Below are 13,871 nucleotides of genomic sequence, written 5' to 3' on the forward strand. Positions count from 1 at the left end.
CCAGGCCCTTGCAGAGCCAGACAGAGGCCCAGGCCGGGTAGATAATGTGCCCCCCTTTTTTTCTCTGGGGATCACTGAAGTCTTATAAATAAGTAAGTATATAAATAATTTTTACAAAAGTTATGCTGACAAATAATTTTATTTCAAGGCTTGAACCGTATCTGCATATAAAGACAAAACGGAAAATATAGATATACAACAGTGCTTTTTAGGTCCTCTGTGTTTGGTGGCCTCGTGAGGAAGAGGATGGGGGACGAGGAGGACGAGAAGAAGCCACTAGTGCTGCAGATGGTACGGGCAGATGGGACAGATAAGAACTGTTTTATGTTTGTGCTCCACAATGAGGACCACACCCTTGGCAACTCCCTTCAATACATGATCATGAAAAACCCGGATGTGGAGTTCTGTGGATATAGCATCACCCATCCTTCTGAAAGAAAAATAAACCTCCGCATCCAGACCAAAGGAGGCCTACCGGCTGTTGATATGTTCCAGAAGGGGCTGGAGGATCTCATGGGTGTCTGCCAGCACATACTCAGCAAATTTGAGGCAAGCGTGGAAGAGTACAATGCCCAGAAGGATGTGACTATGCATAGTCTTGAATTCCAATCTGCTGTTCAGTCCTGGCCACAGAACTTGGTCTGCTTTGGTTGTCTTGATGGATGGCCTTTGCAGAGTGTGGGATGGGGAGTGTGACCTTGCTCCTGCTTCTTGTTATCTCATTGGCATTTGATGCCGTTAACCATGGTATCCTCCTGGACAGGTGCCAGCAAATGTGATTTGGGGGCAGTGGTTCCAACCCCATCTTCAGGACCAAGTCTGACATTGGGAGGGTGCCTTTTGAACTGGAAGCTGCAGTTAAGGAGGAGCACTTCACTCTGAATTTCATCACGGGAAATATGTTTCGAGTATCACAAGTGAAACCGAGTGCATTTTTGTATCAGTTCGTCCTCATTGAAGTGTTGGAACTTCCACAAAAAATCAAAAAGGTCACATATTTCCCTAACAGCAGAAAATTGCCGTGTCAGTCCAACAATAACTAAGTCAATTATTTTGAAGAATACATTCACTCTGAAGTCTTTTTCAGCATCCTCTTGAGTTAGACATCCCCTGCGATAAAAGTATCTGAAACACCTAATTTGACTGATTATTATCCCTGTTTCGCCATTTGGCTTCATCAGCTGATTAAATACTAAATAATATAAGAAACATGAGGTCAATAATCCAACATATATGTCCAACCTACATAAGGATATAAATATATACATACCAGTTGAAGATAATATACAAGCAGAGACCTGACAGGCACTCTGAAGACTTCAGTAAGAGTTCCTTGTGAACTAAAGATATATATGTATACATACAGGTAATGCCACTGAAAGTTACAGGTGTTACCAATTATCAAGGTCTTGTAGATGTTCTTAAAGGAATACACAGGAAAAATATGGTACTAAGAACTAGGACCAGAAATTATATACAATCAGGATCAAAATAATAGACATGCTTATACCACTATAAATTCACAAGAAACAGTTATAATCGACACGAATATTTAGCCCAGCAGGATGTAATGTATTCAATAAAATAAATAAATCTGGCTTCTTTTTGCATCAATGTTTTCTTAGCTAATTCCATAGGGCCTGAATAAGTCCAAATTACAAAAAATGTTAAATCCTGATCAGTGTGCAACTGATGATACATGCACTGATGATAGTCATTGTTTGGATGGGGGGCTTTTATCCATTTCTGCAGTCACACAATCAACCAGTAGCTGAACTGCATTCCACACAGTCACAAAAACAAGACACAAAAACGAAGTCACAGGTCAATCCCATAAAATGAGTCAAAAAAATGAAAAAGCAACACAAACAAAAATACCAAAAAATAGCAAAAACAAAAGCTCCAAATATCACCTCTGTGTTGCATGGGTGCTTGGACTCAACAGCCGACAGACTCAACAGGAAGCCTCTGATTAGCAGCGCAGAACTCAATTTACAAACAGGACACACGCAACATGTTCTGCTTCCAAGGCAAAGTTCACACATCAAAACACCTGCTTCTGGGTTTGCAGCATTCTTATTCCAAGTTGTTCATAAACTAAGCTGTTCTTAGGCCAAGGTTTTGTTGTTGTTCAGTCGTGTCCGACTCTTTGTGACCCCATGGACCAGAGCACGCCAGGCATACCTATCTTTCACTGCTTCCCCCAGTTTGGCCAAACTCATGGTAGTCGCTTCGAGAACACTGTCCAACCATCTCATCCTCTGTCATCCCCTTCTCCTTGTGCCCTCCATCTTTCCCAACATCAGGGTCTTTTCTAGGGAGTCTTCTCTTCTCATGAGGTGGCCAAAGTATTGGAGCCTCAACTTCAGGACGTGTCCTTCCATTGAGCACTCAGGGCTGATTTCTTTAAGGATGGATAAGTTTGATCTTCTTGCAGTCCATGGGACTCTCAAGAGTCTCCTCCAGCACCATAATTCAAAAGCATCAATTCTTTGGCGATCAGTCTTCTATATGGTCCAGCTCTCACTTCCATACATTATTACTGGGAAAACCATAGCTTTAACTACACAGACCTTTGTTGGCAAGGTTATGTCTCTGCTTTTTAAGATGCAGCCTAGGTTTGTCATTGCTTTCCTCCCAAGAAGCAGGCGTCTTTTTATTTCCTGAGTGCTGTATTCTGTGTATTCTTGCCACCTCTTATTGATGTCTTCTGCTTCTGTTAGTTCCTTGTCACTTTTGTCCTTTATTATGGTAATCTTTGTATGAAATGTTCCTTTCATATCTCCAGTTTTCTTGAACAGATCTCTGGTTTTTCCCATTCTGTTGTTTTCCTCTATTTCTTTGCATTGCTCGTTTAAGAAGGCCCTCTTGTCTCTCCTTGCTTTTTTTTTTTTTTTGGAAATCTGCATTCAGTTTCCCATATCTTTCAGTATCTCCCTCACATTTTGCTTGCCTTCTCTCCCCCGCTATTTGTAAGGCCTCATTGGACAGCCACTTTGCTTTCTTGCATTTCCTTTTCATTGGGATGGTTTGCGTTGCTGCCTCCTATATAATGTTACGAGCCTCCATCCATAGTTCTTCAGGCACTCTATCCACCAAATCTAAATCCTTAAACCTGTTCCTCACTTCCATTGTGTATTCATATGGGATTTGATTTAGATTGTGTCTTACTGGCCCAGCGGTTTTTCCTACTTTCTTCATTTTAAGCTGGAATTTTGCTATAAGAAGCTGATGATCTGAGCCACAGTCAGCTCCAGGTCTTGTTTTTGCTGACTGTTTTGCTCTCTGCTTCTCCATCTTTGGCTGCAGAGAATATAATCAATCTGATTTTGATGCTGCCCATCTGGTGATGTCCATGTGTAGAGTCGTCTCTTGTGTTGTTGGAAAAGAGTGTTTGTGATGACCAGCTTGTTCTCTTGACAGAACTCTATTAGCCTTTGCCCTGCTTCATTTTGAACTCCAAGGCCAAACTTGCCAGTTGTTCCTTTTATCTCTTGACTCCCTACTTTAGCATTCCAATCCCCTATAATGAGAAGAACATCCTTCTTTGGTGTCATTTCTATAAGGTGTTGTAAGTCTTCATAGAATTGGTCAATTTCAGTTTCTTCAGCACTGGTAGTTGGTGCATAAACTTGGATTACTGTGATGTTAAAAGGTCTGCCTTGGATTCGTATCAAGATCATTCTATCATTTTTGAGATTGCATCCCAGTACAGCTTTCGCCACTCTTTTGTTGACTATGAGGGCCACTCCATTTCTTTTATAGGATTCTTGCCCACAGTAGTGGATATGATAGTCATCCGAACTGAATTCACCCATTCCCGTCCATTTTAGTTCACTGATGCCCAGGATGTCAATGTTTATTCTTGCCATCTCATTTTTGACCACATCCAGCTTACCAAGGTTCATGGTTCTTACATTCCAAGTTCCTATGCAATATTTTTCTTTACAGCATTGGACTTTCCTTTCGCTTCCAGGCATATCCACAACTGAGCGTCCTTTCGGCTTTGGCCCACCCGATTCATCAGCTCTGAATCTACTTGTACTTGTCCTCCGCTCTTCCCCAGTAGCATGTTGGACGCCTTCCGACCTGAGGGGCTCATCTTCCAGCGTCATAACTTTTTTTTTTTTAACAAAGATTTTATTGGTTTTCCACATAATAAAGACAATACAATAAAACAAATACAACATCAACAAGAACAACAATTAAAACAAAATAAAAACAAATACAAACCTGGACTGGAATACCAACATTCCTTTTACTACTTAAACAAAATCTTGTTTCGAATCTGCTTGGGGGACTTCCCCCGTTTTCTCTCCTTTGCTTCCAATTCTAATTTACTTTAATAACTTCTTATCTCTAAAATTTAAATCTAACACCATCAAAATGCTTAAATATAACTTCTTGATATTTACTTTTACTTCATAATACAGCCTATTACTTCTTAAATCAAATCTTACGTCTTATTTTACTTAAACTGCTGCTAATAAACAGTTCACATATCTCTTCACTAGTTCAAAATCATAAATTCTTAACACACCGACTTCAGGGTACCATGGTGAGCCATCCTAATTATATTTTAAATATTTTCACCCTATCCCTCTTCTAACCATTTTCTTTCGCCATCTCGGGATCACCCACCAGACATCTCTCCACCTCCCTCCAACATCATTGTCCAGAATGTCCTCTCTTTCTTTATAACCAAAGGTCAAGACGCAGTCCATAAACATCCTTGCAGAGAACTCCAGGGAACACAAATCATCACCTTCCAGCATCTCCATTTCAGAATTCCAGTCATCTTCAAGTTGCAATTTCAAAAGTCTTTTTCCCTTCATTTCTGGGCTCTCACCCCAGAAACCGGTTATAAATTGTATTCCAACCCTGGGTCTCTCACACCAAAAGGATTTTCCATCTTCTTGGAGTTGCATAGTCACTATATTTTGTTTCTCAAATATTTCCTCAAGTTCCCTAGCAAGGTTTTCTTCCAGTTTAGCAAAGTTCTCAAGAGTCTTTCCTGTTGCATACAACTTTTCCTCAACATCCTGCTTCAACAGATCTAATTTCTGGTTTAGCAGTTCTAACTTCAAAAGAATTATCCTTTGTTCATGGGTCATACCCGGATCTAAAGCCAGTTTAAAAACGAAACCAAACATGGTAGAAGTAGGCAAAGGGTATCAAGTTTCAGTACTTTTCCATCTTTAGCCACAAGTTTCAGCCGCCATTTCCCCCCGAGTCAGGGTGAAAAGATTTTAATCCAACAACTTCAAAGAAGAAATATTTCCAACATCTTAGTTCCCCTAAGAGGGATTCAGCCAATCTCATTTGTCAAAAAGCTCCATAGAGACATTGTATCCGCTAATGCAGTGGTTTTCAACCTTTTTTGGGCAAAGGCACACTTGTTTCATGAAAAAAATCACGAGGCACACCACCATTAGAAAATGTTAAAAAAATTAACTCTGCGCCTATATTGACTATATATAAAGTAATTCTCTTGAATTTTTCAATTTTTCCCACGGCACACCAGGCAACATCTCGTGGCACACTAGTGTGCCGCGGAACAGTGGTTGAAAAACACTGCGCTAATGCAGCAGCAGCTAGAAACAATGTTATTTTCTCCTTTCAGCAAAGGGAGGAACGGGCTTCCTTTTGACGTTCCTCCCGGAGTGCCAATTGTCAATTTTAAATCCAATTAACTCCGTACTTACGGCATACGGGTTTCTTCTTCTTTTTCTTCAAATCAGGTAGAACGACACGCTCAGTGCAGGCGGCAGCCACCACTTCGCCTGCCCGGTTGGGGCATAGCCTCCACAGCCCGGCGCCGTTGTCCCTTCACTCCCGCGCCCCTTTTACAAGGGGAACGGGAGAAGGGTTCAGCGCCATAGTGGGCCCGCTGGAGAGCCCGTGCCGCGGGACGCTCGACCCGTGGTTCGGCGGAGCCCGCTGTGCGGTAGCGGAACTCCTACCCCCGGAACAGGCCAGGGTCGTCTTGCTGCCAAAACAACCCTCGACCTCCCGCAATGGCGTCCTCTCCGGAAGTCCCCAGCGTCATAACTTTTATATGCCTGTTGTCTTTGTCCATGGAGTTTTCTTGGCAGGGATACTATGACCTGTCCATCTTGGGTGGTCCTGCCTGGCATAGCTCATAGCTTCCCTGAGTTATTCAACCCCCTTCGCCACAACAAGGCAGTGATCCATGAAGGAGACCTGTCAGGTATCCACTTACATTTGTCTTTAAACAGCTACCAGCAGCGGTATGTGTGTGACATGACCTTTAATATAGCAGGGCAGAACCCTTAAGTTGGAGTTGTTGGATGTATGCAGACAACACAACTGTGATGCCTCCTGAGGTTGGGGGGGGGGAATCATTGGATTCTCTGGAAGATAGACAAAGACTCTTATTGCAAATGCCTTTCCATTTTTACCTTATTTAAGTAACTGCATAATGTTAAGTATAGTGACCTAATTTACTGGAATGCTTAAAATTAAATGCATTACTGTGTGTTTTGCAGAGTAGCTAAATTGCAGCTAGGAAGCCAGCTTCAATACTGACTCTTTTCTTGAAACCGAAACAATGTCCAAACACATAAGCACACAGAATAGCACGGTGGCGTAGCAAGTACAGGATGTCATTATCAAGCCTCCTGATCCTCTCTCTTGTGGGACAAATCTTGGAAGAAATGGATTATAAGAGGCTTCCTCACATGACAAAACTACTGAGGATTCATTAAGAGGGACAGTCCACACACTTTTAAGCAACTAATGCACTGGTGTTGCATTTTTCCTGGATTTAGTGTATGAAGTGAAGCAGTGGATTCAGATGGTGTGCAAGCCTGAGTCTCATATTCCATGGAGCTGTTATGGCAGACTGTGGGGAGGATATTATCATACACATGCTTTTTCCAAACATGGGAAAATGCAGACAGATGTTTAACATTTATTCCAAACTAACCTCAAGCCAATATTCCATGTAAAATCCCAAGAAGAAAATGCATGGTTATTCCTCTAAAGTATGTTCTGTAAAATGCTTTTGCTATTGAAATTTTTTCCTCCCTCTTCCAGTGAGAAGGTAGGGGATGGGGAAGATGGACACCTACCAGCTATGAGACAGCAAATCTTTGGCTGGAAAAGGTGCTGTATTTATTTATGCAGTTTTACTGGTACATGCACCCAAATACACATGCTTTCATGGAAATTTTTGGCTATAATGACTGTATTAACTTTGGCTGAAGACTTTAAATTATTTTCAGAAGCTTTCATAAATTTGCAGGAAGTACCTTTCCTCTTTTATTTACATTCAGTATTATTGGTAATTTTTTGTATTAAAACAAATAGAAAGGTTTTTTTTAACTTTGTTCCCACCAACCCTTTGTGCCAACAAAAAGGGTGAGGAAAACATTTGAATCAATTTGTCTAAATGGCAACCCCTGCAGCTTAATTGCTCCTACTAGAGAAGCCTAGTACCCTGTCCGACAAGCTACATATAGCAAAGTAAACAAACAGAGTAAAGTTAAGCAAGTGTCCACTGAGAGATTCAGGTCCTGCTGTCTTTCATAAGTAATGAACTGTTGACCACACAGACTTGGGGGAAAATATTATGATGCTCAGGTCCACCATAGCATAGGATTATAGGGAATCATTTGGCATGATTAGAGAATCAATTAGAGGACAGTTTAAGGGAGAAGATCAAGCATTTTACTATACCACCCTCCCCCACCCCCCACCCCCAAAACTTGGTTTCCTTATAAAAAGGGTCATTCAGTCTTTGGGTTAGGAAAGACACATGCTTTAAAATCTTCTTTTAGAGAGATTCAGTTGACTTACAGCAGAGGTTCCCAAACTTATTTGGCCTACCACCCTCTTTGCAGGGAAAAAAAACCCCTCAGCAACTCCCTGAAAACCTACCTTCTTTAAGTGAACAAACAGAAAGATGCAGTGACAAATTTGCGTTCTTTTATGTATCTATATTTCTACGACATAGTAAAGAAAGATGTTGTTATAAATAAGCAAGCAAGCAAGCTGTGATTCACTTCCCAGGCAGCAAAGGGTTTACCCAAGGCTGAGAAAACCCCTCACGTCCACTGCAACCGACAGATCCAGGGGAGACGTTGTCCCCATCCTGCAACAGCACATGACCTGGCAGTAAGTGTCATTACACAACAAATTGTTTTTCAAAAAAATATTCTCTTTCCTTCTTTATGCTTCCACCGCCCCCTTATTTTTATTCAATGCCCCCAAATTGCACCCAAGGCTACTACTGCCCCCCTTGTATCACCCAATAACACTAACTTACAGGAAGCCATGGCCATGAAGGGAGGCTGCAGGGAGCCTGCTATGCTCCATCCTCACTGGCAACTTGAGCTCAGGTTAACTTTCATGCACATGCGTGTGAGTAACAGTTTCCCTTTCACAGTGATTGTATCAGCTTTTTCCATGGTTGTCTCACATGGGGGATTGTTGTTATCCAGGTCAAGTCCCCACTGGGGTCAAGAGTTCCTCTGGTTTGTCATTTTTGGGATGCCTCCCTCTCCCAACCCTTGTACTTTGACTGTATAGAACAGGCATGTCCAACAGGTCAATCGCAATCTACTGGTTGATCCTGGTCAATCTGTGGACCCTGAGCAATCTCAAACAAACAAACAAACAAACAAAAATAAACAGCTCTTGCTCCCTAAAAAAAACCCTCCACAACTCTGGTCCAATGGGTAGATCACTGCCAGTTTTTTTATACTGTGAGTAGATCGCAGTCTCTTGGGAGTTGGACATGCCTGGTATAGAATACTGGCTTGTCACAGTGTCGCTAGAGTAATGTAAGTGACTCACAGGATCATAGGATTGCTCAGCCCTATACTTTCAAGCAAAGATGCTCAAAATCATATGTCTATCAGAACCCTAGACCTCTTAAATTGAAGAAGACTGAGAATAAATTAAAGATCCATACTGGAAATTTAGAAGCCCTACAAAGCACCCACAGACATGTTTTTGTTTTGTTTTTATAATGTAGAAATAATTCATCCTTTTTCATCCAAAAGATTATTGTTGGACTTGCTTGCTTTCTCAGCAAGAAGCATTTTGCATAACTAACTTAAGGGCATTGCTCCCCCCACCCACAGGTTTAAATGACAAATGGATCTGCCTGAATTTTTGTAAGCATTTTTGTAAAACATTTTTCTGGCCATTAAAAAAACAGTGGATGCAAATTTGAGTCTTCTATTTAAATTAGTAGCTTTATTCATGAGCTCTACTCCAGTGTAAGAATTATTTTGGAGAATCACATCTTTCTTCATCTTTCTGTTGGGAATTCAGGCATGCCAGAGACTGTAGGGTTTTAAGATATATGGTTTATTTTACACCTATGGTTCTCAGTGGAGGAAGAACATTCACAGCATTACAACTTAAGAGTGGCTTGTTCCCCTTGGCAGTGCAGTGCTGGAGTCCAAGGCATTCTGCACACCATTCCTGTGCCTCTGCCCCAGCCTGGCAAGATGCTTCTACCCAACATGGCTTCTGTATGGAGCTCTAGCACCTCCTTTTTCCCTCCCAAGAACCTTTGCCAAGTGCCCCCTCCTCTTCTCTAAACCCCTCTGTTTTAAAAGGGACACATTTTTCCTGTGTGACATTATGCCCACCCACTGCACCTTGCCAATCTCTCAAATCTTCTGTCTCTGTCCACTCCTCAGAGCAGGGCGGGGGGCGGGAGGAAATAATAGCTTTTTACATTGTCATTAGTCCTCAGTGGCCCAGCGCCTGGCTTTCCATTGTTTCTCAATTGCTTTGCACTTAGCTAGCCTGGCCAGGCTGGTTTGCATAAGCTAACCCAGGAATTTCTTGTCGGGCACAGTTCTGCAGCTTGTATTTTCCCTTCATATCTGAATACTGTTGTTAATTAATTTCTACCATTCACAAGCCAAATTTGTGATGAGAAAAAGGGTGTGAGTGTGCAAAGATGAAGCAGTGAATTACGGTATACCAGTTTATAAGCTTTGGATCTCATTTAAACGTCTGATATTATTTATTATATTAATACTTTGGAGGATGAACAGATTTTTGTAAAGACAAACATTAATGCCGTTTTGAAAAGGGATGAGATGTAGTTTGCATTTAGAGGCAACACTACCTAATTTGTAGTTTCTGAAACAATATGTGAACTGAAGCACAGCTGTCCTTTGAAATTTGCACTTTTGCAACACAGTTCATCAGCCGAGTAAGCCAAGCAATGTGTAAATGTGCATAAAAATGAGTCCCATCAGGGTGAAAGGTGGGGTATAAATAAATTTGTACTAATAATACATTACTGAGAATAACATACAGAGCTAATGAAAATTGTATAAAAAATTAGCCAAAAATTGCAAACAAAAATGTACACATTAGGATAAAGTTGCAGTAGAATGCTAATTAAATTTCACAAGGATTTTCTTTTTTAAACTGCAAATTGATATGGAGAACTGAACTTAAGATTTGAAAAATGAGAATAAAATTGTCTGATTTGCCAATTCCTAACAGTCGACTTCTTACACTCATTCACCCATCTGCCAAAAACAGACCAGTATATTATAACCTCTTTTATTTTTCCTATGGTACATCAACCATAACTATGGCCCCAAATAAGTTACTACCCAGTTATATTTCAACCATTAAGGAAACAATATTTTCAACAAATCCTTTCTACATGAAGAATACCATTGCATTTTCTCCTAATATTATCCATAGCAGGGGATAGCAAAAGCCTGGATGAAAGATACCCGACAGCTAATTCCAGTTCTGATGTGGTGCTGGTAATGGTGCCTTTACTGCCTTTGGCAAGATATAATTTTCCACCACAAATTGCCAAACTGTAAACTTAGCAGCAAGAGAGTGATCATTTAATTTTGCTTGAAGAAGTGAGGAATTACAACATCAGCACAAACCCATACCTCACGTGCGAGATCATCTGTAATTATAAACAAGATCCTGAATATTTTCTGCATTAACACTTGATGGAATAATCCTCCTAATTTCAGCTGTAGGAGAAGGCTGTATTATCATTTTTAGCTTTCTTTTTGAGTGGAATGGATTGTATCAATGTAAAAGTTCTAAAAACGGAAAAGTAATATAGCATAGTTGTTCTAGGAGATTTTAGTCTCCAGTGTTGTCACCGTCTGCTAGATTTTTAATAGCACCAGACTCACTTTGAAACCGCCATAAATATTAGGAAGCATCATTTCTGATCAAATGAGTTTGTTCTATCCAAAGTGTCAGAGATACTGGGATTGAACATGTAACTGATTGCAGGAAAAGGGGTAAGTCAGTGGACTGTATCCATTGTTTTCTTTTCATTCACATCTTGTGAAGAGAAAGTGAAGGTGAGTGATTTTTGCAAATTTCCCTTTTCTTCTGCAGCCCCTTGTACCACCTCATACTTGTTTGAGAGAATCCCAACCCTCCACTGGCAGAGGGTGTGGAGCAAAAGGAGGAATTCCCCCCCCCCCCCGATTCACCTCTGCCCTCCACAGAAGGGGTTCAAAAGCCTTCCATGAAACAACATGTTTTTCTGCCCAATTTTGAGGTTTCTTGACCTAGGATTTTTAAATATAAAGGGCAGCAAGGAAAGATTGTGGAAGGAGCTGCAGCCTAAAATTCAAATTCAAATTCAAATTTATTGCGGCTATAAGCCCATAAAAACATAAAATATAGAATATATGACATAAAGTTACAGCAAACCATAGACCCTGGAGTCATAGGGAAACAAACCACAGCACAAATACAAGTTTTAAAATTGCAACCAGGGAGCAGAAAACAAAAGTATTAGTGGTCGTGTAGTTGGCCACAGCGCCTTTTTTGAGATATGACAGAGTTTAGAAACCTTACCAACTGCAAGGTTGTATAGGAGTCATTGTCTTGCAGGAGTAAGGCAAGGTGTGACTCAGCTGGTGCACCTGTAAGTTTCTGAGTTATTGGTCTTAGTAATTTTGCCCGAACCTCACTATGCAGGGAACAGATAAAGATTATATGATGGAGAGATTCCGTCGACTTTTTATCACAATCACAAAAGGCGGAAACTAGGCCCTTGGAAAATCTATGTCTCAGGACATTAGAAGGAAAAACATTAAACCTCGCTTTGGTGAAAGCGAATCGGTGCCCAGCAGTGGAGAGGGAGGATAGGTATAGAGGGACATGATGTATTGGAGTAACTCCAAAATTCCGAGGCGAGCAGACACCCCCACCCAGCATATGATTACGCTGCAGCTCCAAATCGTCCAGTCTTTGTTTGATTAATCTTTTTGCCGAAGCAGGGTCTAAGTTAAGCAAAGGAGAGATTCCAAAAGACAGAAGTTTGGCGTGGATTTTCCCAGTCCAAGGGTTTGCAAATTCGTAATGCCAAAGACATTGGATGAGATAATGGCTGGGTAATCTATGCCAAAGAGTTAACCAGTAGATGAATATTCGTTTCCATAAGAGAGTCTCTAGTGAAGGAATCTTCAATTCTAGTCGTATAGCTGCATTACTAACACACGTAGGGAGTTTTAAAAGCCGGCGAAGAAACTGATTTTGCAGCACCTCCAGCGGGGCCGGATTTACCAGAGCTGCCCAAAGCGGAGCAGCATAAGTAAGAGTGGTAATAACTTTTGCATTGTACACCTTTAAAGCCGAGGGCACGTGTAGGGCTCCGTCTGAGAAAAAGAACTGGAGAAGTGCATGAGATAGAGTTTTGCCCTTGTTAAGTAGATGTTGAACTTGGGATTTCCAGCTCAGGTTATATTGAAAAACAATCCCTAGATATTGGAACTTAAAAACTTGATCTATTTTTACTCCACCAAGCTTCCACTGAAAAAGTTTCCGACTTCTAGAGAAGACTACAACTTTTGATTTTGAGTGGTTGATGGACAATTGGTTAGATTGACAGTAAGCAGTAAAGATCTTTAACACCCTACATAGACCAACCCTTGAGTAAGAAAGGATCACTGCATCATCTGCATATAAAAGCAGCGGACAACGGTAGTTTGCGATGCGGGGGGCGTGAATGTAAGCGTGCGACTCGTTTAGAGGCTCTCATCACTGACAAACAGGTTGAAAAGGTAAGGTGCTAATATACAACCTTGTCGGACTCCTTTATTTATTGGGACCACATTTGTAAGGTCAGGGCCGGGGGCCTTACCCACTTTCAACTGGGATATTAGGACTGATATTTCGCCTGGATCTGTGGGCGGCCATCTGGGTAGGTGTTCGAACAAGTGCTCCAGATGAGGAACCGGAGCTTCTTCCTGTGAGAAACATTTCCTAAGGAACTGTTCCCAAGTAGGGGCCAGGATAACAGTCAAGGGATATTTCCTAGTTCTACTGTTAATTAGTGACCAGAATTCATTAGCTCTGCGGGATTTGGAAGCTAAGATCAAGGCTTGCGGACTTCCGGTTTGGTGCCGGTCAATGGAGGACGGGAGTTTAACAGCTCCGTCCTCCGTGAGGCTTTAGGGACTACCGTGCCTGCGCCGTGGGTCCCTTAAAGCCACGGGAAGAGCGTCCCGTGGACCGTAGTCTTGTGGGTCCCAGACGTGCCGTCTCCGCTCCTGGTTGACCCTCGTAAGGGGGAAAACCAGGCGAGCGGAGCTCCGGTACGGGACTGAAGAGACGGCCGCCTTCGGAGGACAAAGCAGCGATCCCGCCAGACTCGAGCACCCGGCACTTCCGACTTAGAAACTACAAGAGAAACTCTGTAAGTAATCTTTTTGAACTGATTTACAATTTTGAAGAACAATAACTTACAGAGAAAACTCCAAAAGGAAGCCTGTTCCCTTTGAACTGCTTGCTGGAGCTTGGTAGCGCTAAAAGATCAAAGCCGCGACTAACGGAAAAGTTTTGCGAACTCTGCCAAACTTTTTAAAAGTGGATTAAAAGTT

The 13,871-nt window shown here is 41.6% G+C and overlaps 1 protein-coding gene across 1 annotated transcript; it reads left to right on the forward strand.

The window, feature by feature from the left end:
• The first annotated feature begins 231 nt into the window (after window positions 1-231).
• LOC117046221 (DNA-directed RNA polymerases I and III subunit RPAC2-like) lies at window positions 232-696 on the forward strand. The gene has a single exon (XM_033148019.1). It carries the CDS (start codon window positions 247-249, stop codon window positions 694-696), a length of 450 nt encoding a protein of 149 aa, XP_033003910.1. The 5' UTR covers window positions 232-246.
• The last annotated feature ends 13,175 nt before the right edge of the window (window positions 697-13,871 follow it).

This window comes from Lacerta agilis, chromosome 5 (assembly GCF_009819535.1).
Source record: "Lacerta agilis isolate rLacAgi1 chromosome 5, rLacAgi1.pri, whole genome shotgun sequence".
Taxonomy (NCBI): Eukaryota; Metazoa; Chordata; class Lepidosauria; order Squamata; family Lacertidae; genus Lacerta; species Lacerta agilis.